The 27121-nt window shown below is 36.7% G+C and overlaps 2 protein-coding genes and 1 long non-coding RNA gene across 3 annotated transcripts; 1 reads left to right on the plus strand and 2 right to left on the minus strand.

The window, feature by feature from the left end:
- The first annotated feature begins 9578 nt into the window (after positions 1-9578).
- LOC119078197 lies at positions 9579-10459 on the plus strand. Its single transcript, XM_037185663.1, has 3 exons — positions 9579-9791; positions 9846-9967; positions 10031-10459. The coding sequence occupies exons 1-3, from the start codon at positions 9663-9665 to the stop codon at positions 10392-10394; spliced, it is 615 nt and encodes a 204-aa protein (XP_037041558.1). The 5' UTR covers positions 9579-9662; the 3' UTR covers positions 10395-10459.
- Positions 10460-14513: 4054 nt separating this feature from the next.
- Positions 14514-21495, minus strand: LOC119078198. Its single transcript, XR_005087950.1, has 2 exons — positions 21149-21495; positions 14514-14664 (listed from the first exon to the last, which is right to left on the minus strand). It is a non-coding gene; the product is annotated as an uncharacterized LOC119078198 (long non-coding RNA).
- Positions 21496-23887: 2392 nt separating this feature from the next.
- On the minus strand, positions 23888-24946 carry LOC119078199. Its single transcript, XM_037185664.1, has 2 exons — positions 24857-24946; positions 23888-24793 (listed from the first exon to the last, which is right to left on the minus strand). Coding segments are annotated over exons 1-2 (795 nt in total). The 5' UTR covers positions 24859-24946; the 3' UTR covers positions 23888-24000.
- Positions 24947-27121: the final 2175 nt, after the last annotated feature.

The raw sequence follows: 27121 nt of genomic DNA on the forward strand, positions 1-27121 counted from the left end.
GGGACGTATTAAAATGAATACGATGAGGTTTCGCATTACATATTTTTTCTTCTGTGTGTACAATGGGAGTTCGTTAATGGTTTTAATGTGGTAGGTTGTAAATTCATTTTGTTTATTTTTCGTTTATGTGTTTAGGTTTCAAGAGATATAAACGACTGCATATGAGAATCATCGTATTACTGAAGATGTTAAAAAACATGCATTGACTTGGGGTTTGGTTTTTTGGTTGAACAGTATTATGGAGATTGGGAGAGAGAAAGAGAGAGAGATCTGGTTATACGTTAACACGGCGCAACGTAAGTGCACATATGGATGTTTGAGATGATTTTATTTTAAGAAATCAACGAAAAGGAAAATAAATTTTTATTTCAAGAAATATTGTCTCCGCGTTGCATCTCAATGCAGGAAATGCAATTAACATTAAGTTCAGCTATTAATCGCTGTTGCTAGTAATCTAAATGGTTGTGGTACACGCGTAATATGTGTGCGCGTTGTACCGTGTGAAAGAGGTTGACACGAATTGATTGCTGGAAGAGGAACTCTGCAGGCTCGTACTGGCTGTGTGAGGCGACTTGGAAAATCACAAGTGCACACCTTCAGTAATTTTATTGAATTTACTATATTGTCGCCCTTCAATAGAGCTTTTTGGGACCGTTTCTTCGCCCTTCGCTCCTTTTTCTACGTTTCACAGGAGTTGATAGCCGGTCCGGCGATAGAACAATTTTCTTTTACAAAATCTGTGTCGAGTCATTCTCACATTGCTGGCTTACTCTAGCTACACATGGCGACGCGAAGAAGACCTAATTCGAATTATTCTTTAGTGTAAAGCTGTCAAATTTGACAGTAAGGGCAATTTTGAATTACGCTTCTTTCGCGTCGCTGTGTACAGTTAGGGTTCACTGTACTAGTATTACCTTAAGAATTTGAACGATTTGAATTTTCCAAATTGAGCATGAGCACCCTAAGAACATTCATACAAATTTACTGAAACATTTGCTGGGAGAGCACACTGACTCATCTCTAATAAAACTGGGGCATTCAATGTGTCACTCGGTATCATTCTCGAAATTTTTCAATCCTTTCTTCAGTCACCTACTCACCTACACATACAAAGAAACTCTACCCACAGCATTATCAGCCCTCTTCCATCGACACACTGAACTGACATACATTTCCGCCTTGGAACAATTTTCGATCCCTACAACGCATCCGCTTTATCGGAGTTTGAAAACAGCTGGAATTCAATTCCATTCATTCTCTGCCATTAAAATTTTGATATGAAAATGGGTCGCGTCTAGACGACCAACAACCAAATAAAAACTTCTGACCTTCTCAACGGGAACCGATGAAATGGAAACAATTTTTTTCCGGAATTGATAAGAATGCATAACTGATGATGCCACACATAGACTGATACCCGACCCACCCTAAATTCCAACATTGTGCACAGAGTAGAATATACATTTCAGTTGGAATGGAATGCAAAAGCAGAATCGAAAAAAAAATTGGTTAAAATGAAGAACAAAACACAGTCCTTATCCGCATGTGTGCCATGTTATCGCCGTGCAAACAAATCGAAACCAATAAAAATTTCACAATCGAAAACAATGTTTGGGAAAATCAGATTTTGGAATTTCATTTTCTCAGCCAGAAATTTGTGCGATGTGGGTGGAGGTTGAAGTAAATTTTAATAAATTGGACATTTGATAGATTGATAATGCGAAGGGAAAAAAACATACAGATCCCCACCCTCGATGTATAAACGTTTTCCCGAGCGAGTACCGTCACATTTTATAGCCAAGTTTTCTCTGCCAGCCGAAAAGACATTACTTCCAAATGGGAAATATCATAAAAAAAAATGTTTTTTTTGGGGAGGGAAAATTCCTGTATTAAAACACATTACCCACCGAAGGGAAGAAAATTCAAAAATCGATATTTTGCACATACAACACACAATCGAATATATATATGAATGTAACCACCCGAAAATTACCACGGCTCTCCGTTCAAGGCGAATCAAATGAGTCATTTTGTTTCAGCCAAATCGAACGAAATGCATTGCAACAACTTTTCGCTGGTTGACTGTAAACAACTACCTCGGAAAGCTTTTCTGATTATCACAAAGGAACGGATTTTAGCTACAAATGCGCTCGCAAAGATTACAGAGACCGGCGGGTTTTTGTGTCATACACCGAACAGTGTTCAAGATACGCATACAAGACCACACAATACAAAAACGAAATGAAAAGAAGCAAAAAAAACGATATCCGCACTTCACAAACAGTATGTTCACTCGAAGCGTATTTATTCCGACAGAACTGATAACATTCGTATTTGCACTGGATAGTTTGCACATTCAATGCGTTACACAAATCACTTTATTTCTCTAATTTTAATGAATAAATATTTTGATTTACTCGTTACTAATTCACTCGATGGTAAATGCATAAACGTCCGCACCATGTCAAATAAATGCTTGCACTGAATATGATTTTTGTATAGTGTTGACCGATGTCAGACGAAGAGGAGTTTTTTTCCCTTGTATGTGTGTGTCTCTTCTCCTTCTCTGTTGTGTATTTTGCTACAGGGTGCACCGTCATTATTTTTGTGATTTTTCGCTTAACATATATGCTACTCGTAGGACTCGTAGTGACAGTCATGAAGTATGATTTTGCATAGAGTACGTTTGGTACGATTGCTAAAGTAGTTTTGTACAAACAGACTAAGTAATCAACACCGCATGGGGTAGAATGAACATTGACAGCTTGGTTCTATGGGAGAGAATTTGCATTAAAAAATCGGGAAAGTGCTAGCATCTCTCTCCCTCTCCCTTTCTACGTAATGTCAAATACTTTTATCATTACTTCAGTTACTTTAGCAACTGCGAGCACCCCACACATCAGTTAAAACTGTCAGAATACACATGGGTTCCGCTCTTATTGGACCGAATTCTAAGGAATATGTGAATGACGGATGGCATCTATGAGAGAGAATTTGACCAATTTTGAATGAAATTCTCTCGCACGCTCCTCTTCCATAGGTTGCGATTTGGCAACGGACCAAATGCAACACCGAAAATTTACTGCTGTCTCGGGAAGAACGCAACGGAAACGACTGAAGAAGGCTAGACTACGCTAGTCTGAGACCGCCGTTGTTATTCGAGGTCGAAACAGTTTATTATTTGTCTGTACGTTAGCTTCACGCAATCCATGGGTAAGGGAAGGGTTTGTTGTTTTGTTGGATTTTATTAGATTAATGTTTAGAGGCATTTCAGCTGGGGGTATTTTTAGGCATTCCAAACGTCCTGGACGCATCGTTTTGAAACTACACAGGATCTTCAATCAACAATAAATTTGAGCAATTTTGTTTCAATGTCTCGTTACGGCTTTCCAATAAATTCAAGAAAAGAATTTGCATTTTTGATTCTTCCACACGAGTGAAAGGAGTTAGTTTAATAGCCAAATGCGTACCAACTTATCATTTCTCTGTATTATATGGACTAAAGTACTTCAAGTTCGAGATGGACGATCTAGTCCATTTTGTCGAAGAAGTGCTTCACCCTTCGAGAAAATGAATGTGCTGATTTGATGGTGTTGTCACATAGAGTGTTCCAGTTCATTATAACACAATTGTGGTCCGCAGCCTCAGTTGTACGAAAACGGTGCGAACTGTTCGAACTGGAACAATCTATACATTTCTCGAATGTCGTGTTATATGTACCTCCACTAAAAGGAACATCAGCTACATTCCACTGAAATCAGAGGTGTGGCGTTGTGCATATTATTTAGTCGAAAAGTTGAACGAAGTTGCACATAATTTCAGATTCAGAGAACACAGAGAACGATGACAATAAAAATCAAAACGAAATAAATCTCCTTTTCAGTTGTCACCCTGTAACCTAGAACACCACACCTAAAAAGATGAAGGTAAATTTTACATCAATGGCAATACTTGTGAGTTTAACTCAACAATTTCACCACTCTGTGCACTGATATAGAGTTCCAGCTACACAACACACACCAGTTATCAGTGTGGTTTGAATATTTGTTTATTTTGCTTTATTCGATGGAATATCATTTATCAGAAATGTTTTTTGTATTTATATACAGTTCAAACGCATCATACATGTAGTATAAAACGCTCGCACTCACCGCTCTTATAAGAATCAAATTTGTATTAGAATTTACGTGTGAATGTAGCGTAAAATACGGGAGGGATGAAGTTAGATGAATTTTGTTTTTAAGCTCAGTCCACTTACTAGGAACGGATACTTCTTTCATACTAAATCGTTTGAGTGAACTATAGATAACACTAAATTAGATCTGAGAAATCTTTAATCAAAATTAATCTATCAGACGAGATAGAAATTCAGTTATTTCGAATACAACGAATACAACGCATGAGTGAGCGAATATACTCATTCTCTTCGCGCTTTATCAAGCTGCTGATACTTTCGAAGTTAATTTATTATAAAAATCGCTGTTGTTCTCATGACCACTCTAATTGATCTGAGGAAGGACCGAAAAATGTCGTGAAGGTAACAGGTTGCCGAATGCTTGCTCTCGTGAAATTCTAAGAGACAAAAAACTTGAATTCCTTTGATTCTATTGAAAGTTTGTAGGCAATATTGAAATATTTTCAATCTAAGATATCTAAGGGATCATTCATAAAGTATGTCTTGTGTGAGGACTGTTTGCAGTTCTTTCAATCCCGTGTTCAACAATAGGAGAATAATGTTTAGAAACTAAGAAGAAATGTAATAGAGTTTTCCCATATTTTAGTACATTCTGTCATAAAATTACTGCTGTCACTGCGCTTATTTTTATGTGAACTAACTTCACTGCTGTCACATTTCATAGGAATGAATCAATGTGAAGTTGTTTCACAAAAAATAGTCCAGTAAGAATGAAGTAATATAAAAAAATGTGGCGCCTCTACAGGTTATACTCTTCAATGAGTATACAGAAGAGAAACGGGCAAGGTAGATTTAGTCCCATACACACCGAGAAAAAAATTATGAAATCTATTGTACTTTGACATTAAGTGGACGACGACGCATAATGACGTGGTTTTTTAATGTGAAAATTTTCTGCAGGTCAAAGATCTAAAGCATCAAAAGGACTAAATGTCAGTGAGAATAAATGTTTTATCAGAATTAAGTTCGTGAAGTACTAGATCGGTTCGATGATTAATGATTTCCTAAAAAAAGCAACATCTGAATAAATGATCGAATTGAAGAAACTCTGAACGACTTCAAGTCTTTGAAGAGCTAATATATGAAACAATATGTCTCTACAGCAATCAAAGTCTCCCTAATTCATAATACAAATGTAGCAACGTAGGGGAACGACGAACATATTTAAATTCAATGCTTAAAACATCCGACGTTTCTTCTTGTAAATGAACAAAATTTATTTTAAACAATTTTATCCATCAACGGTACGCCTACGAATCATTCTTCTAACTCTGGTTCTCATCGTTTACAGAAACAGATTTCATTCGATCATAATAGAACCATCGGCTACTCTGCCTATTATACTGAACCTATGCCTATTTTAGGGGTGTGGTGACACAGATCTCAGTATTCCATTGAATTGAATTGAATTGTATCGAGGAGCTTTCGACAATGCCTATATATACTGTACAATTTGTAACAAATAAATCATTCAATCACCAGCTTCGGCTGGCAACACAACTCAGTATTTCATTTGTGGAAGTACACACTTCCCACAAATTGGTGACCCCGACTTCCACAAATGAAATACTGAGTTGTGTTGCCAGCCGAACCTGGTGATTGAATGATTTATTTGTTACAAATTGTACAGTATATATAGGCATTGTCGAAGGCTCCTCGATACAATTCAATTCAATGGAATACTGAGATCTGTGTCACCACAGGGGAATTAAATTCCCTAAAAATCCCTAATTTATTTACGTCTCGTTTTATCTGTTTCCCTAAACAATAGATCGAAGTGCCTCCGTTGATTTTATGGCCTTTTTTTATGTTTGAGGTAAATCGACTATATTCGGATGGTATTTAAGAGAAACCAGAATTCAGGAATTTTCAGAAATTTAGGGAATTTTTGGGTAAATAATTGTATTAAAGACGATCATTCGTTAAGAAGTAATTGAAATCTTCGATAAAGAAATCTTACTTCAACAACAGATTGCAACCCATGATTTTGTTCAAACTACGAATGTTCTAACACCACAAATCATCTAAATCAAATGCTCTATCACACAAATTGTCCGAATACAATAACACCACCAACTAAATCCAATTTCAGGTCATCAACTCTACGTTTCTAAGCCATCTACAAAATTTATTATGCAACTCCCGAAACCGGACGTTCTTTAATTGTTGAAGTTATCGTTTGATTCATTCAATAAAATTAAACTTTTTGTTGTTGTTGCACTTAAATAGATAAAAGTAGGAGCTCACGTACAAGATAACAATCCAAAACATAGAAATGCCGATGGATATCATCACCGTTTTGATTTGATAGAATTTTGTATTTGGACTATTATACCGGTATCTGATCGATAATTGAATTGTAATGGTGGAGTGTGTTATGATTATATTATAAATTATGATTGTTAATGGTCTGTGCGTTGTTGTGCTATATGTTTTCTAATAATTTAACTAAATCTTAATCTCGTTACCAATTTGCTGCGTATTATTACAAAAACAAATAAGCAATAAAAGAAATTGTTTCACGCGTAACTAATGTGATATATATCTGACCATCAATGTGTTTTTATGGAATGGCGTAACTGTTAAATTTATTAATTTTAAAACGAAAATAATAAACAAAGTGCAGGTTCGAGTTACGAATTTAGATGAGATGAGTGTATACGTTATTTTAAACGGCTGAAAAACTAGCACCAACCAATTTTAATCAGTCAAAATAAAAACTTAGCCGAAATCAGTTACAAGCGAAAAAATATAATTAAAAATTAAAAAACCAAAAAACAACAAAAAAACAAAATTATACTTACAGCTGGATGGATCGGTGATGGTACGTGAAGAAATCCAAATTAAAAATGAAACCGGAAAAGGAACACAAAAAAGAAAGAAAAGAAAAACAAAATTAATAAAATGAAAGATGAATTTGAAATGATTTTATGTTTTGGTCGAATGTAAATAAACTTTGCATTTGCGATTTTATAGACTGCAGATGACTCAGATAATTCCGGATACAAAAGGGTGCATCGGGCAAAGAGACTGAATGTTAGCATCTAGTCCTTTTATCTATACTGTAATGTCAAAATATTCATAATAGACTATTATGATCAGAGCGAGAAAACCGAAGACTAGTTAATTATAACTTGCCTTGGAGTACTTGTCAAAATATTTCTTTCTCTCTCATCATAATAGTCTATAGTCCAGCCCCTTGTGTCAGAAAATAATGACATAAATCCAGAAAAACATGAAAAAAATTCGATAAAAATGCGAGAAATCTTTAGGTTCTAGAGTTGAAAAGACGGTGGAACATCAGGAAGGTGCTTAAGACAAATGGAATGTATATGGTGCAGTTAGTTATCACCATTTAAAACACTTCTGGTGTTAAATTATCGAATTGATAGTAGTTTAGTGCAAAAATAGGGTTTACTCTGACGAGTTATACAAATTTGGGTATTGAATGGCATCCACAACATCCTGAGCTAGTTTTGTGACTAGGATTCAATTCTAAAATGATGTGGACAGGCTATTCTTCAAAATTCATCAGCAAAAATTAATCATGCGTCACTATTTTGCTCAGAAATAAATACCAAAGAATGTTGGAAAATATCAGTTCTAGGAACCGTGGAAATCCTGCCTTATATCTCAATATCCATGAAACGGCGTGAGGCCCGCCGGGCAACATTCGAAAGGTACTGACTCTAGCTTTCTAAAGAACCCTCATTTATTGAAATCAGTTTCGAATTGACGGTGTGAGGTGAACTCAAAGTTTATGAATTTTCCGGGTCATTTTTTGGGAAGATTCCTATATCGACGCCATTTTATTTTACAGAAAAAAAAAGTTGTTCCACGAAATGTTGGTATTGAATCAGGCTTTCAAGGAAAAAAAGAATTTTTCAAAAAAGTTATCGCGTTCGGTAGATATTTGACTTTTAATTTTTTTCATATAAACCGCTTTTCCGGCCGGAAAAGCGATTTTCCATTTTCCAGAAAAAAAATTAGTTCTATAGTTTTTCATGCTTAATCACATGAGATAAAGAAAAAATTCGAAAAACTTAAAGCGAGCGGATTGACACAAGGGGCTGGACTACTATTGGTATCCCTGTTTCAGTCTGGATCGAGTAAATTTACACACTGACAGATCCGCCGACAGCTACATATGTCAGTGCGTAAATTGACGAGTTCGTACGCAAGTCTAATATTTACGCATGAATTCTATTGGTTTTGGGCACATGATGTGTTGCCGACCTCGCTTCGCTCGTATCGGCAATCTCACATCTCGTTCGTTAAACAACCAAATTTACCAACTAGTTAGCGAAATAGCTATTTAAACTAGTTTGCGATGAAAAATAATCGTTTTAGCAGTGACTAATAAAATAAGGATTTTTTTCGGTGCAACCGCATCTTGTCAGGGGCCTATGTTTTTGTACTCAAGGGTCCAAAATTTCATTTGTAAGACAAAACTTAAAATAGGTGTCCTGGGAGTAGTTACACACTTCATTTTAATTATGTTCCTCCCTGGGATTCCAGGTTCGAAGAATTGACCAACGAATTTTCCTAATTTGAGATATCATTCCATAATCGGTCTCAAATCGATGTCGTTTATGGATTTATTTCAATTATTAAGATTCTCTCAATTAAAATCAAAATTTCAGATAATTTTGGCTGTTCACACAAATACACACAAATCAAAATTGGAATGAAAGACGTGATGAGCTAGGTCCGTATGTCAGGGATAGTTGAGGTCACTTCCTTCTCAGCTCCCTCCCTAACTTCCAAGTTCATTTATTGTGACATTAAAACTACAAAAGCTGGGATTTTTTCCCCTAGAAGAACTGCTCCACCCCATACAGTGCAGACCATTGTTTCGCGATTTCTACCGTGACAACGGAGTTATATCGATAGATCTTTCAGACGTAACCTCACTTAAGTTTCGTTAAATGTTTCGTTCATTGCATTTCAGCTTCGACCATTACATTTCATCACATTTCAAACGTCCTTGAAGATGATCTATATAACAAAAAAGTTGTTGCCAATTATTTAGGAAGGATTCCTGAATCAATTGTTGCATGCCTTCGGATGGCTTGTTTTCGTGTTCTCACAAATTGACTTTTAATGTCTATTATGTCCGCAGGCAGCAAATATTCGACAAGTTCGAATTCTGGCGTTGTTGTAATTTAAACTTTCGGACTCATGATACAGCGAAATTTCTGTAGTGGCGAATGTCGATGACCTTTGGGCGTTTCGGCATAGGTATAAATAGAACAGACTCGGTGTAATAACTCATTGCCACATTTGCCACGAGCAATATTATTTGTTCTAAATTAAAAGTGTAATCAGCTGTGCAAATACGTGAAAGGTGTTTTTTCGCTATTGCGAAATTAATAAAATTAACATCAATCAATTGGAGGAGTTTAGTTGGTTACAGACAGGCTAAGAGTACAGTCTATTTGTGACCTGCTTCTTTAAAATTCATAAAATGTTTCCCTTTAATCCGCTGAATTTTTTCGCACAAACTGTTTTCTGTTTGATCATCGTTCAGATGGTCAACAGCACCTGTGATGTATATAATTCACTTGATTGGAGCAACGACGACATTAATTTCCAAGTAAGTTTAGTTTTCCAAACGTGGCATTTTAATGACAACTTTCTGACTTGTTAGAAAATAAGTGGACTTTACTCAGTGATTACAACTAGCTACCAAGCAAATTATGGCGCTTGTGAAGTTCATGGCATATCGCAAACAGCAAATAATGCAATCCTTGACAAGTACAAGAAGACAGGGTAAGAAAGCCGGATTCGTTAACACATTTCGTCAAGTTTTCTACAACAAATGTTTCGTTGAAGGTCTCCTTGCTCCACGGTATATCGAAATCTCATCACCAAAACCACGAACGCATTTCAATTCAACTATTCCGGCGATGATTTGCAATGCATGCCGCGTAGCAATCACAGAACCGTTGACAATATGAAGATGAAGGTTCTACCGGATGGTGAATGTTTTTTCAAAGCATTCTGTTTACCCGATGGAACACCAGTGATCAATTTGCTGTGCCGAAACCCAGACACATTCTGGATTACCCAGCTTTTGAATCCGATTATAAATATTGTGTTGGCGTTGCTTGGCAATTCGCTCTATTACATTGATCAAAGTTGTTACAATCAAATTGTCAATAATCCATCCGATCTGGCCCTGTTGTTGGGTTCATAAAAGTAATCCAAATGTTGCAACTTACAATCAGTTGTTGTTCATTTTAATAAAATTGTTACCCACTATCTGATACGTCTTTTGAGCCGCAGGGCGTAGATTCTCATAGCGTTCGTTACTTGACAGTTTATGCACGCAACTGTCAAGTTACAAAAATTTGGAGTTACAAAAATCAGAGAAATGATAAGTTGGTACGCCTGTGGCGAGATAGAAGGAACATTGGAATGACAGTTGGCTTCTATGGTAGAGAATGTGAGAGAGTTACATACAAATTCTCTCACAATGTCTCTTATAGAAGCCAACTGTCATTCCAATGTTCCTTCTATCTCGCCAAAGACGTACCAACTTATCATTTCTCTGACAAAAATACAAGAATCGTGGCCCAGGTATTAAACTTGGCACTTTCGTTGTAAGCTGACAGCACTATTAGCAAAATCACGATACGTCAAAAATATAGGGAAAAATGAGAGAGAAGAATGAGATGAATTTTCATAGAAAATTAACGCCATCTACAGTGTATCGGAAGTGAAAATTGGCATTTGAGCTGCATTTTAGTGGACGTCACTTTTCTATTGATCACGAGTTGTCATCAAAGCTGTATACTTTGGGGAGGTCACGCAGATGCAGATACGCGGGTTACACACCACGTTTCATACAAAAAATTCACCACGCCATACAAATTCAATTTTGGTGAATTTGTTTGTATGGAAAAGGTGTGTTCCCGCGTATCTTATAAAATGGCGATCTGCGTGACCTCCCCAAAGTATACAGTCTTGGTTGTCATGTCTCTCGTGTTTCCATATATTTTCGTATCGTCATGGTTGCTAAATAGTTTCGCCAGCTTGTACGACAATTGTCACTTGACAACAATAGTGGCAACACTATTAGCAAAGATCACAAATATATGGAAAAATGAGAGACATGACAACTCGTGACATTTGCTCATACTCATTTTTCATAGAAAAGGGACGCCCTCTACAGTTCACCTCAAGTGCCAATTAGCAGCCAATTGGTAATCACGTTTATCTGCGCAATCGTACCAATGAATGATTTTATTTTACGTTACACCTCTGCACATGTAAAAACGACTGAAAATCGTGCAACACAAATAAAAAATGTAAGAGACCCATGAGTCAGTAACTTTACGATTTCCTTAACACATGACATTAAAACAAAGAAAATGCCGCAATGAAATGAAGTTGCTGTGCTTCATAGAAAAACAGAAGGCGCTTAAAGGCATAGTGAGATTTTCTTTCCAAAAAGAGCCTACTGTAATCGAATTTACAAAAAAAAACCATTTTCAAAAAAGTCATCAATCCCGTGGGATGTGATCGAAAAGTCAAAGTTCTGAAAGAACAGGTTAAAACACTCACGAAGGTGGTGACTTCATATTACAAATTCTGTGAAAGGTCCTTAGACGAACGCCTACATGTATTAGTGCAACATTTTACGTAAAATCGTACGAAATATACATCTTAGACAAACTGATGTTGGGAACATATTTTGCCGTACGAAATTCCGGTCTAGTAATGATTAGTCTAAGGAAAAGTCAACATGAAAATAATTTTTTATTTTGTTAAGTTGATTTCGTAATATGAAATCTGGAAGGGAAAGGGAGGTTTCAATTTAGAGCAGAGTGAGTCTAGACTCGAACCAAGTGTGATCTTCAGTCTTATTATTACGTTACTAGTACTGATGCAACTTTGCAATGAATAAACTGGGATAAACTATCAATAATAGTGAGTTATAAGTAACCGGTTTATTTCATGAATGGCATAATGCAGCGACTCTACTGCATCACTGCATAATCCGAACATCAATCATCGAATGAAATATTTTATTTAATCATAGCCTGTAACTGGTGACACAGACAAATCATATGTATGCGAGAAAAGCGTAATTGAAAAATGCATTTTTCTCCTCCTCCCATGTTTCTTTTTATCGTTATCAACGCAAAAACCATGTTACATTCGCATTTCTAATGCCAAATTTGGACAAAAATAATCGATCAAAATTGCCAGGTTCATTAAAAGGAAATAGCTGAGTTGAGACGACATTTCATTGAATGACATTTGCGATGCCTTGACTGAAAGTGGATGTCGAATTTCGTAAAAGTTGACTTGTTTAAGCTTAATGGCAATAAAAGTGGATAGCGCGAAATGCAATTTTTTGAAGAATGTTGTAAAGACAGTGACTCGCATAGTTAAACATGTACATTGACTCGTTCATAAACGCCGTGCTCGGAATTTTCCTAAATTGATCAAGTTTTTGATATGAGAAATTTTGGAAAATATGAATGGGATCGCTGTGGTTAAAAAAATGGAAACTTTAGTAAAGACAGTCGTCAATCATTTTAATGATTTGATGAAGTTTCAACAAATCTTTCCGAATCTAAAAACTAACTGTGACACAGACGTATTCAAAAGCTAACAGAGACACTGTGCAAGCTAACCCACGCCAACAAAAAAGAATTGAAAATCTTTACTGCTGCAGGTAAATTTGTCTCAATGTAACCTACAATAGCTGCCACAGCTGTAGCTCTCTATACGTAAAATACACCTGTTGCAGATGACATAGATTACCTGGAGACAAAGTTACCTGCAACAGGTAAGATTTTTCAACTCTTTTTTATCAGTGCAGAAATAGTGTACGAACAGTGTAGCCACCTCAAAAGATGTTTATATATGGTCACAAACGATGCTGAGGTCAGTGTGTATTAGGTTGGGTCGATTTTCCCATTTTGAAAATTACCTCTTAGACCCTATTGTGGCTTGCTCGGACGAACAATTCTGAATTTTTAGATTGTTTATTTCCGATTACTTTTGAATATCCCACGGCTGTATGATTTCAGTTGGGGTACTGTTAACTTCAAGGAGTACTGCGGTTTCAACAAGCCATCTTAAGATCGGGAAAACTATCTTGAAGTAATTTGCCTAAGATTTCCAATGATACCTCTACCCCACATGCAATGACGAGTCGTACAAATGAACTTCGGTAATGTAAATATGTGCCGCCTCTATTCGAAAGGCATGCTGGTAGAAAGTCGGTCAAAAACACGGAAAAAGTTGATCTGGCAGTCGGTGTTCCGTCATATTCAAACTCAGCATACCCTAAAAGAGTTCATCTCTCTTCAAAGCAAGCAAAATACCCAAAATGGGACCCGCCCTACTATGTATCTCTTCGAAATGAAAGTTTGGCACAAGAAGAATAAAATTTTCTTTTCAAGAGCTTCTCAGTCCAGACAAATTGAAAATCTTTGTCTTGCACCAGTATTTTCATTCTGACAACTATTTGGATTCTCTGTAACGTCGATTGACTAAGAATTACAAAAGTAAAAGTAAAAGTAAAATCACCACACCAGAACGAACATTTTTCACCTTGTGGACAACTAATGCACTCTTCGACTCACAGTCTGTTAAGGCTCGGAAGAGATCAGGTCGAACTGAAACCTGAAGCTCAGATTATCTGAATTGAAAGTTATTATCTCACCAGACTTTACCTGAAATCTGAAGACCAACAAATATTCAGGTAAATCGGATCAGTTCTCAGGTAACCCGGAAAAGTACCTGAATTTTTATAGGTCTTCAGATAAGTTCACATTCAATCTCAGATATTTTCAGGTTAATTTAAATTTCAGTTTCAGATCAAGTAATACCTGACCTGTTTCGAGACTTAATGTTCTGATCGAGGTTCTGACTTCATTCGCTTTTTTTTGCAGAGAGAACATTTCCCAGCCCAAGAATCTCTTAAAATTCACTATTAATTGAACATGGCACGACTGATCCATTTATGTTGTAAATAGGAACACACGTTGGCTAATCCACTTCGTACCATTCTAAACAGAAAAAAGAATTGATTCCAGCCTGCAAGTGTTCTCTATTTTGTATCTTATCGAAAACAATTTGCAATGAGATTTTCTCATAAAATCGCGAACTGGTTTTCTGAAGTGCATTGTAAGCAACAACAAAAACGACGAATGTATTGTAACTCCATAAGTGCATGTAATCATCAATGGTAAATAATGCAAAGCTTTGCAACAGATTCGAAGCGTTGCATTTATAAAAAGATGATGGAAGACAGCAAGGTAAATGTAACTTGTCATGTGAAATTAATTAATTTATGTTTTTCTACTTACGAGGATTTCCGATGATAATCTCCTTTTTGTTCGACAACGCCTCGATACGTAACGTTATTTTATTTTCCGTTTTTACACTCATTTTATTGTTGGGAATTTTCGTTTAAATTTTATTCAAGAAAAATGTCTTTCGATGTTCTGTAGGTAAAAAAAAGCAGTTCGTTTGCTCTAGATAGAAATCTTCATCACAATCTCAATCAAATAAAATCAAATCGAATACATTGACGAGTGTATTACATCATTTAAAAGTCATTTGACGGGGCAGTGGATATTGTATAGATCAATATGTTTCATAGATTTGAGTCAACGTTTGGATTTTCTGTGATATGAGTAAGCGGCATAAAGGCAATATGTAGGAATACTTGGCCCTTGTACATCTCTAATAGGTTGGATCGATTTTAAGATTTTAATTTGAATCCTAAAAGAGTTGCAGCAGTTTATTTCCAATCATGTGGCATAGTCAGTGGCTTTGAAATCAGTGACGTATTTCGTTTCACCTGTTTTATACAAACCACTCGCACACAAAATGAGGCCACACGATTTGACAGATGACAGTTTATAAATATTACGAATGTTGAATTGTATGGCCCATTGGCTAAACTGTATGTATACGATTGTGGCACGGACATAAACGGTGTACATTGTTCTCACGTATAAACAAGCATTAGAGCATTTGCTTGTGTGTGTGGATCAGCGGAAAAACAGCTGCAACGAAATATGCGACTTATTTCAAAGTCGCCGACTGTACAGAGAATAAACTCTTCAAAAATTTCGCTTTCAGAACGGACCCTGTCGCTCACAAAGGAGGCAACCTTACAAATGTAAAATAATTTTTTTTTCAGCAAAATGATAAGAGATCTCGGCCGGTTAGGGACCACTATGTGCTTTTTGGATAAAAATACAAATTTTAAAATCGATTCACCAGAATCGTCATGGCAAATTTGGAGCAACTTCCCATGTGCTACAAGTTAGCTTGGCGAAGCGGTTATTTTGGGATAATTTTCTATTTCAGTTTATGATTCATCAATGACGTACTTACTAAGTTGCAAGGTACACACGTGTACAATCCTAGCATCTATTATACAGAACTATCGTATTAAATCTAACTGTAGCTACACATAGCAACGCTAAAGAGATTTAATTCAAATTGTTCTTTTGTTGTACTGTCAAACTTGACAGAAGAACAAAAGAAAAATTTGAATTGCATCTCATTCGCGTCGCTATGAGTGTAACTGTAGCTAGAGTAAGACAGCTTTCGTTAAATTGTTTCTACTCTAACTTCATTGCTTTAGAGCTCGTTCAGAAACGATTTTTTCTTCACTGAGTTTCGTTCAGTTAACGATGACAGGTGTAAGTGTGAGGTTAGATTTCTCACGATGTATTTTGGTCGTGAAATGTTACCCAAATGTCATGAAACTTCGGTGAAGTGAATTTACAATGGATGTGTTGTGGTCTGCGGATATAAATCATTTCGATTTCTGTGGACCATTTGATGATACGATATGCCAGCGTCGACAGTTCAAGAACAGAGATTTTCCGATGTCAAATCGATCTGACACCGACCTAACAGAACTTTTTCATAGAACGGATTTACATATAAACGGATGTTGTGCTAAAAAAGTAATCCTGTACGAGCTGGGGGCTGCAAGTAACCACAGTACAGACAGTATTTGCTATATTGCTGTCGAGTACGTCAGAACCACCAAGTTTCATGTTGCCGGCGAATGTGTTCGAAACGGAAGGGGAGCGTATTTGGGAAATCTTGGATACGCGCAATTATATACGAACAAGATATCTTCTCGTCGACTATTTGGATCATGCACTGGAAATGTTGCTCGGCTTTTTTCAGACGGGGAATAAGTACAGTTGGCCCGGTCTCATCGATCCGAAAGATTATTAGGACGCAATGACAGCGTGTCGGTACAGTGAAGGAAGTGAAGATCATGCCCAGGAAACCGTTCAATACTATTACGAGGCATATGAGGAGACGCCTGATGCAATTCAGATGATCAAAGAAATGGTCGAACTGGATGGTCGATCTTAGAAAAGCGCACTGTAAACTGTGCGAAAATATTTTTTTCTGACTTTTCATTGCGACATTGCGTCGAATGAATTCTGAATGAGTGATGTTCGTCATGGTCAAATAAATTTCTAAGAAACAAAATAGTTCTGTTGTCAGTTGTTTTTGGCACCTCCTTCCTCTTCATTTTGTATATAAGTTCCGTTCCCCTCCACTTTCGGTCTAGTAAGTTGGTCCGTTAAGGTAAGTTAAGGACGCAAGTGAGTATCACTGTAAAGTTGAGGTCCTCCAAATTTAATCAAATAATTGCATTAGTGAGGTGGAGGTCACAGCCCTCGTCAAAGTTCACCTACGTTCCATCGATTCTGAGAAATTTTTCGGAAGTCATTCGGCCGTTTGTCATACAATTTTTTGAAATTAATATTTTCCCCGAGAATACTCGACCTCAGCTTTCCAACGAACCCATACACGCTCGTATCCTCGACACCTTACGGAAATGAAATCCGGACTACGGAACCCCATTTTTCGACTTTTTCGGAAGATCAAAAAAATCTTAGACTTATTTTGGGGCCTAGGCACCAAGGCCTAACTAGGCATATATAAAAAAGTCCCAGAAAAAATAGCGCCGATTTCGGTCAGTCGGAATTCAAAAGAATCCCTCTGTGGGAATGTAAACATAAACAGAAAATTAACTCGTAACTTTCACTAACGTATCTGAACGGCAAACGTCAGACAACTGTTAGTGTAACATTGAACGAATCGTCAAATCTTCACTGAGTGAAGAAAAAATCGTTCCTGAACGAGCTCTTAGATTGACAGCACCAACAGAACGTTTCTATGGCTTCGAATTTCGAATCTCAAAAAAAGATTCGAAAAATTAACTGCTTAATTGAAGGTCGAGTGCACTGAAATATGACTGACGACAAACGTTTTTTTATTGAAGGCAATTAACAAGAATTTATGGTGACTTAATTCACACACAGCGCCATTGCATTTGATATGTGAATTATAGTGCGACGGAAAATGTCACATTGATTTTATGGTTTTTATAATAAAAAGATTAATGAATTTCGTCGACTGATTTGAAAGAATGCATGGAAAATGAAGTGTTGTTTTTTCTGTAAAAAAAATATTTAATTGTTATTGAAACCGACAGAAAGAAGTAGCGGGATCGGTCTTGGTGTTCGGTGAGACCCGAACGGGGTTTATACAGAGGTTTGCAACTATACATATCGGGAATGACAGATCTTGAATGCTCATAAGAATTACTCAATGTTCATTCAATGTAAAGGTAGACAAACAAATCCATTTTGCATCGTAACTACTTAGTAATGGAGATTAGTGAGTCCTCATCCCTTTAAAGGTGTAGCTATTTTAATAAGGTTAATATGCAGTGAGAACGCCTTACTTATGTGATAAAAACCTTGAGATACATCCAAATGTTGCTAACCCGAGAGTGACAAAGAAATGTGGGTTGCAGGTGAAGCTTTTCAAACAATCAACGAACTTAAACACCAGCTCTTGAAACGGAAGTATTACACTTAATTGTCGGTCGATGTAAGAGGTTATTTGATAGGTCCACAAGACATTTGTGTTAGCTCGCTTCAACTCACCCATGAAGCGAACAGAATAGCTCAGTTAAGTACACTTCCACTAAAATGATCCGGGTTCGACTCCCGTGTCAGACAATTCTACAAGCAATTTTTCTAACGATTCTAACGCGTTAGTGACGTTCTAAAGTTCACTTAAGCTTCATAATTTGAGTAGCTGCAGAGTTTGATGGCTGTAGCGATTTACACACCGAACGACATGGGTGACATAACCCAACGATGAATTTGTGTTCATATATCTAGCCTACATTTAGGCGAGATATCAATTTCCTCTGAGATCATTTGCATACTTAAAGGCGTGGTTCGGAATTCAAGTTAAGTCGGTGGTCCAACCTCATCTTGTTACTGGCAGTTCTGTTAGTGAAGTCTCTAGACATCCAAACAAATCGTCATAAATTTGCCCGAATAAATTCAAATGTTAAGAGAACATACTCTTAGGCGAAATAATTTTCAGCTGTGGCTACAATTCGGATCGGTAGTGGTGGCATAGTGGAAACAATCTCGGGAATAAAAGTAATTTAGATTTGGTTGATGTCTCTTTTCTGTTAAATCTACAACACACACACCGAATAACAAACACAAGACTGCAGTATATTAAAACGAGTCTCCTGCGTGCCAGCACATAAACAAAATACGAAAAATGATATGGGACTGGGACAAACATAAATAGTTTTACGATACGTAAAAGTGATAAACGTTTTTTTTTCCTTTCCTTTTTTATTTACTTTGTTGTAATGCGCGATTGACGATTATTATTTTTTGTATTTGCGAGGATGTTGACTGTGGGCGGGAAGAGATTAAAAAAAAAACATTTTGTAGACGTAAATCAAGGTATTTGACAAATATTAAGTGAATGACGTTTAAATAAATCTGGTCGATCAATCAGTAATAAGCCCGTCTTTTGTGTCACGTTATGAACGGAGATAGTAGCGCGATGCGGTATGTTAAAATTATCTATGGCCTACAATAACAAAGGGTTTCTTTGTTGAAGGTAGTTCTCAATATTGGGACAGAAAGCACGAGAATCTGTGGGTCGAATGACAATCGTTCTCGAGTCATTCAGGCAATTTAAAAAATCGGACCTTTCGCCTTACTGAACCTTAGTTGACTTTGTATCTAGGCTACATGACGTAGTATTTACAGAAAGACTGCTTCAATTCTAGAACTATTTCCCAACAGGCCCAGACTGATCATACGGTGAATTCGGGGGATTCCCGAAGGGCCTTTTGGATTTTTGTATGAGAATTTGTTGGCCTTTTAAAATTGAGTTGCATGAAACCCCCGATGGGCTTTTTCGAGCCAGTCCGGTACTGTTTCCCAATAGTTCTTGCTACATTTGGGAGATTCCATCCGTTAAAGAGAGAAATAATTTAATTGCTGTCGCCCATCAGTACAATACATGCCAGGGTTGAAGAGGTAGAAAAAATTACTCGTTCGATCAGTTTTAAAGATAGGTAAAATAATGGTGTATCAGTCGCTACTTCTTCGTAGCCTAGACTATAAAAAGCTTCACCGGCTTCACATTTCCGCTTAAAATGTTCTCGCTTCAATCCCATCTTGTATCAACAGAATGTTTTCTTCTAAAATTTATCATTTCAATGAAGGCTCCATAAACGTTATGTCTGTTGGCTCAAATCTTTCTTCAATTAAAAATGTTTGTTTTGGTATCAACACCAACAACAGACCATAATTTTATTATCTAATCAAACAGGGAGACGATTCTTTCGTCACTAAGTCTTATCGCGGTTGTTTAAGTCGTTGAAGAGGTTAACGACAAAAAGAACAGACTGAACGAACTCACAAAGTTTAGGCGAATGTCTGATAAAGTTTGGGATTTCCATCCAATTTAGATTCACATTTTTATGTCAAAGTCCAACGAAATTTTTTCCTAAATTGAATTATTTGCCTAATGGGATTTTATGCAAGAAAAAGTGGAACAGCTGACATAATCACTCTCAGGTGGTACAGCTCGCTTCCAGAAGACTTTAGACAGTGGAAACGATATTGTCATCTGCATGGAATAAGTAAGGCGTGATTTCCACTTATACCAAAAATTTGTTGAGTGGAAGCCATACTTAGCTTGGGAGACAAGTAGGTGATATACAAAAATGATAGCGAAATATTTGGAGACCAAGGTTTTTCTTGGGGAGTTTAAACTCAAAAAAATTATGAAAATTTTAGAATTTTCTTTCTGAATTTTCAAAGTTTTTCGGAGTTGTCAAAATTTCGGAGCTGTCAAAATTTCGGAGAAAAATGTAGAAGACAGCACGATCTATATTTTATTTGGCCAAAAATATGCCATCATGGCTTCACGGTTAAAAATCGATTGTAAGGCCAAAAATTGACATTTAAGTGGTAAGGTTCCTCAAAATTGTTTGAAATTGGAATCTTCAGAATCCAAAAAAAAAAATCTCAAAAACAAGCCTTGGTGGGAACTCAGGTCGATAATTCTCTGTTATGAATAAAATGTCCTCCCGCTCAAGAAATGGTTTCTACTGCTCCCATCTATTATTTGTAGAGGTTGCACTGGAACCTAAGACGCTAACATTCCATTAAAATGAGAAATATTGACTCTTTCCGGTGAACATTGCAAGGTTTTGTTAAACGACACAATGTTTAATGATCTTGTTATACCCAGAAGCGCAATGACACCATCTCAAACTGACAATTAATTTAGCATTTTCTCTACGAACTAAGAACAAAGAACTAAATTCTCTTCCAATTAAGTAAACTCAACCGAATCCAAAATTATGAAAATTGTACAAAATCACTGCAAGTAGAGAAAGCACGGATCACAAATTAAATCCCGCGCATCTGTTGTTATTTCACTTGAAATTATTATTAGTAATATTTCATTGATCTCATCTGTTTTGCGTGTCACTGTACTAAGTACTATAGACGAACAGAGGAATATATATGATACAAATTACGCGCGGAACATACCGCAGTGTCTTAGTCACAAAATAAATAAATAAAAACCAACAAAAAATACCGCCAATGCGAGTGAGCAATATCTTTTCGCGATCAATTTCTGTTTTTACGGTTGAACGTTTTAAATCTTCTCACGCGAACACATAAACAGTAACTGAACCGAACACCGCGAGACACTGGCTGAAAGGTTGGCTTGAGCACAATAAATAAATCGTAAGCACGCTCATTTGCCTGTGTATAACATAGAGGATTCGGTATAAACCGTCCACACAACAATATGCGATATGTATTCATATAAGGAATGCTTTTATTCAGTTTATTATATTTATGTTTTTAAAGATATGTTTTTCTTCCCCTTCCCAGCCTACGGTTTTTTTTTGTGTACGTACATCACAACCGAACCACATACAGAACATTACTATACCGCACTTTCCGCTGGTCATATATAGAACTCTACAGCGAGTTATACTTTTGTGAATGATACCGAATGGAATAGACTGTAGTTGGAGTATTCTAGTGAAATGGAAGAAGAAGAAAAACTGAACCGTAATTTGTAAGAGACGGCACGCCACTTTTATATCCATTAGCGATTCATATAATTTAGACAAAGTATGAACTTTGTTCTAGTATACACAAATGGAAACGATTTTTTTTTTGTAGGTGCAGCTATTCGACCTTATTCACCATAACAAACACCGCGTAAATGTGAGCTACTTTTCAAATTAAATGATTCCTGGGATATGGATTGTTGCGTACTGTAAGGCGTAACGAGGGGTGTAAAAAATGAAAGTTTTTGTTCTACATACGAAAGTTGTAACATCATGTTCCCGTTCATTTGATTATGATAAGTCACAGTGACAGTCAATACCGAAAAAATTAATTTTGGCGTAAAATACTTCATTCAAAAAGTGTTTTCCTGACACATATTGAAAGGTTTTTTTTAGCGAATTTGAGGCTTCCAGGACGAGCCGGAGCCGGAGGTCTTTCAGCATATTTATGTATGAACAACGTTTTTCCACAATGACATGCTGCTTATATAATGTTCAGATTAGTCCAAAGATGTTTTAAAGCCACTTTCGGGAAAAAAAAAATTGGAATGGGCCCTCAGGATGACGGTATAAAGTCAAAGTTTGTTTTCCCGGAGGTCAAATTTTTCATGAAATTTCGAGTTTGAAACTTTATTTCGAGCGAGTAAAAAAAAAAAAATTTTTGTTTTTAAGTGGTTTTGGATACTTTGGGGTGTCCACAATTTGGGAAAAATAAATTTTCAAGAAAATTTTTCGAAACTCGAGTTTTGATAGAACAACGAAAAATGCTTGTACTGAGCCTAGAATTTTTCGGTTCTTCCTGAATAACTCGATACTTTCAAGTGGAATTTTTTGGCAACCCTTCCACAAATATTACTCCTGGGATACTATACATAACCCAACGACTCAATTTGAGATTAACCAAAAGTGTACCTTTTCCCATACATTGTGGGCGTTAACACCCGCACTAAAGCGATGGCAAAAAAAGCGACGAAGTCGCGATATTTCAACACTACTTAATCAAAAAGGTACAAACAGTGACAGAGGTAACATTTTAGAAACGACAATGATTTCATTTCCCTGCAAGTCAGGGCCTTACATCAGTCATAAAATACGTCTGGAAAAATTCAAAATTTAAAATTTTGTTTACACGAAAAATGACTTCTGTGCACAAAAGTCAGTTTTATACACAAAAATGTTTTTTCTTCCTGTAGTACCAAAACCGTCACATTCACTCACCAAATTTAGTACCGAAAGAGCAACATTCTCCCCTACTATTTTCTCTCAATTTTCATTCCCGCTTATGTCATTATCTTTATTCTTTCCCAAATGTGTCAAGTTGTTGTATGTACGCGAATGTAATGTTTTTAGTGTTTTGTGACAATGCATTCATAAGGATTGCTTTCAGCATTCATACGGACTGCTTTCGGCATTCATTCGGATGTCTTTCGGCATTCCTACATATTGCTTATTTTTCGACATTTGTGAGAATACATGCACACGGAACGGACTTCTTTAGGCATTCATACGGATTACTTTCGGCATTAATATGGAATGCTTTTGCACCGGTATGTTGTTCAGTTTTGTTGTTATGTTTTGTTCGGAATGTGACTTTGGTACTCCAGGAAGAAAAATAGTATACAAACCACGGATCAAAAAGGTGTGTTTTAGACCCAGGTGGTGAAAACGTCCAGGGATGGAGCGACGCGAAGCGACGCGTCCTTGGTATGTAACATACTATTTTGTAAAAAAAAATAGTTATTCGTTTACCGAAGGCCACAATTTCGCTCAAGTTGGAATTCCTTATTTCTGCCGATGAACACAACGTTTTGCATGCGTTCATTTTTTGTCGTTTTTCTTCACGAAACGAAAACATCGATGCGCCATGCAATTTTCGAACACATAAACAAAGTGACAGTTCGAATGAGAAAAGTTCTATTTTTTCCCCACCGGTCTTTTTCGTAAATGAACAATATCGGTCTTATGGTATGGGAGTTATTCCCAATATAATTTTGGTCTAATTTTGTGATGGGACGATAATTGGGTGACTCTTTTAAAAAATTTTGTTACTATCTGTGAAGAATAAAATTTGATTTTGGGTTTTTTTGGGCTAGCACAGCTACGAGGGTCATTGATTTCGATGAAGTTTCTTGTCAGCGTCAACGAATAAGTGGAAGACAGAGAGAGGAGAGAGAGAGGAGCCGTGAGCCGGCGACTGTTGTAATTTAATTGTAGCGTGAAAAGTGAAAAACCAACAATTAAAGTCTGAGTCGTTTTCGTTCTTCAATTTTTATTAGAAACGCGTATGGTGACAAATCAAGTCAGTTCACCAGATTTAAAATATCTGGAAGAAGGCAAGTGTGAAATCGTCAGCTCATTCAGTCATTCAGTTTCCGGACGTATCGATTAAAAACTGATTGGAGGGCTCCGCCTCTGTTTTACTTCCGATAATACGTTCCAAATTCTCGATCCTCGCTACTAAATCTATCTGTTCATTCCGAAGCACTCGTACTTGACTGTCGACGTGTGTCAGTAGATTTTGTCGATTTTCAAGCGACTCTTCTATCTGTGATATTGTCGGCGGACAATTACGTAACAAATTCAATGTTAAGCTGGCAACTTCTGCCGGCGTGGTAGCGTATTGATCAATGCAAGTATTTGCAGAGAATTCTACGTAACCATTGATTGGTAAATTTAAGTCGTGAGCCACATGTCGAATGTTGTTGAAACTGAAAGAGATTAATCTCATCGAGTTCATGCCGGAGAAGAGGCTGCTGCCAATCGATGTAATTTTATTCGTGGCAAGCACTAGAAATTGTAAATATGGAAACGGAGCCAAATGTTCGTTGTTGACGGCGGGTATGCTGTTGTTATATAAATAAATGGCAATCATATTTGGAAAGAAATATTCGATATTCGTCGGAAAAACAGACAAATCCTGCCCTTCCAGAATTATTCCACCCACATCTTCATGTCCTTTTCCTGTTTGATGACTTCCAAAAATTGCTGTTACTGCGCCGTCAACGTTGTCGAACAATACTCGCGCTACACATGTATATACGCTTCCAACAGTACTAAACGTCACCATTTCATACGAGCAATCGAGAGCAATTCCGTCGATTGCTCTATAATTAGCAACCAGAAGTACTGCAATGATGAGAATGTTCGTTTGCGACGTCCTGTTTGAAACACAGTGAATTTGGTGACAATTTTTCATTCACTTTTATCATATTTCTACTTACATGTTGCACACCAAACTGACTTTAAATTGTAAAAAAAAAAAAACAAACTTCTGTTAATTACACTCAAATTGAGCTCAATACAATTCGTCAACATTTAATCTGAGATATTTTCCGATACAACGCCGTATTTATAGCAGCTTCACAATCTGCATTGTTTGTTATCGGTCTATTTCAATTGACGACGATCCAGCGCAACCGGATGTTCGAAAGGAGATAAAAACGAAAATTACGACAAATAAAGAATAGGGTGAATCGATTAACAACTCAATGTCGTAATGGTTAATCCGTTTGCTTTCCATTACTCGGTTGAGTTGCGAGTATGAGAGTTCGAATCTCAACAGCTGCAGAAAAAAAGACAGATTTCCTGGCTAGGTTTCTTCCAAGGTGAACACTTTAACAATGCACTTGTCAAAATAACAAAGAAAAATAAGCTGTGGTTATGATTCTGTGAATGTCATCGATTCGTGTTCGGTTCATTTGGTCGGCTTAACCGTTGCTTGGAAGAAACCTATAAAATTCACAATTGCTACGCTCACTTGCAACATCTGTATTCAGATAGATCAATCATCAAACCTTTGTAAAGGCACCGAAAGCTTTAAGCTTCTTTTGGATTACATTGGAAAAGTGGAACGAGAAAAGCAGAAAGCTCAACAAAAGCAGAGACACATCTGCAACATATTTTAGGCCTAACGCAGCAGAACTGTAGTGTGCTATGTGGTTTACACAGCTGGTGTAAACTTTTGTGCTAGGCTCTTGTATGTCGAATGAGTTGCATTTCTTTGGCAGAATAGAAGTGCTACTACTAAACATATCGGAATTGTGTTCATAATCAGTATCTATCTGACCAACAAGCGCACAAAACAACCTGTGTTCCATAATATATTATTTCAATACAAAGCTTAATGTTCAGTCTTGCTATCAAAGTCGACCACAGCTCTTTCATATCATACTCGAGCGACATTTATCAATAGTGATTTGCTTGATTTTCAAGTAATTTCCCCTCACTCTACTCTTCAAATCAGAATAATCTAACGCAATTGATAATTTCTCCAAAAATACTAGGTCCCACATAATGGGTGGGTCAGGTCCCTTGTTTGATTAACTTTTGGAAAGACTTTGAAACATTCTTTTTGTTTAATTTAGAAGCTTCAAATAAAGACCAGATGGTACTTATAGGCCCAGACGCTCTAAAATGTGACAGTGATAAAGGTTAGAAGATAATATCACAGAAATTATGCAAATATCTCAAAATATTTGGCAATTGGCAAAAAGTGGGGCCTAGTTCCCTTGACTGAAAGTCAAGAGTCTTACGCCAGAAAATATCCTAAAATGTTTGTTACCACACAATGTATGAAATGTTATCAAAAACGTAATTGTTTGTAACCTATTTTTCTTTGTCATCACGATAACTTGAGTAATTCATAACGATTTGATGATTTTTTTTTCAATCGACGAGGAATGAACTTCCTGGGGTTAAGTTCGAAGATGAGCCATGTCGGGATAAAACCCTGGAAATTATTCCAGAAAAACAGGATTTTACTCTGTTGATAATTGATAATACACCACTGATAATTGATATAATTGATAATTCCCTTCACTGTTGATAATTGATAATCTAATGTGTTATTCCCTTGACTGGCAGAAAATAGTGAACAATTTAGCCGATGAGACCGACTGGATACCTGTTGTCCCAGCTTGCATCCCTTTGCATCTTTGCTGCATCCTGTAGGCATCTTTCACTGGCAGAAAATAGTGAACAATTTAGGTTCTTAAAATTATACATTTGACATTTGTAAGGTCAAGTTCGACGATGGGATCACCGCTTCGGAAGTTATCCCAGAAAATAGAAATGCAATGTATTAAATGAACATTATAAATGATATTCGATAATTGGTATTTGATAATTGATAATTGAAATTTTATATTTGATAATTAACAAGCGGCACCCAAAATTACATATAATGAAAAAAGTCAAGCAAATCTAACATTAGACAACTCCGACGAGTGTGATGTTTGCGGCCCGATCGAAGCGAGGGTCGTAATTCACACGAGTCGCGGTATCTTATTGTCACATTAGACAACTCGGACGAGCAAGTTTGCGATCAGAGCAAATAATATTAAACAACTCTGACGAGTGTGATGTTTGCGGCCCGAGCGAAGCGAGGGTCGTAATTCACACGAGTCGCGGTATCTTATTGTCACATTAGACAGCTCGGACGAGCAAGTTTGCGATCAGAGCAAATATGATATTAGACAACTCTGACG

This window comes from Bradysia coprophila, unplaced genomic scaffold, assembly GCF_014529535.1.
Source record: "Bradysia coprophila strain Holo2 unplaced genomic scaffold, BU_Bcop_v1 contig_240, whole genome shotgun sequence".
NCBI classification, from domain to species: domain Eukaryota; kingdom Metazoa; phylum Arthropoda; class Insecta; order Diptera; family Sciaridae; genus Bradysia; species Bradysia coprophila.

Excerpts from the sequence above, each read along its gene's own strand:
- LOC119078197 (XM_037185663.1), top strand. The coding sequence starts at position 9,663 with ATGTTTCCCTTTAATCCGCTGAATTTTTTCGCACAAACTGTTTTCTGT. Across the intron at positions 9,792-9,845 it reads ACGACGACATTAATTTCCAA|AAAATAAGTGGACTTTACTC; the intron begins GTAAGTTTAGTT and ends CTGACTTGTTAG. Across the intron at positions 9,968-10,030 it reads GACAAGTACAAGAAGACAGG|GTCTCCTTGCTCCACGGTAT; the intron begins GTAAGAAAGCCG and ends GTTTCGTTGAAG.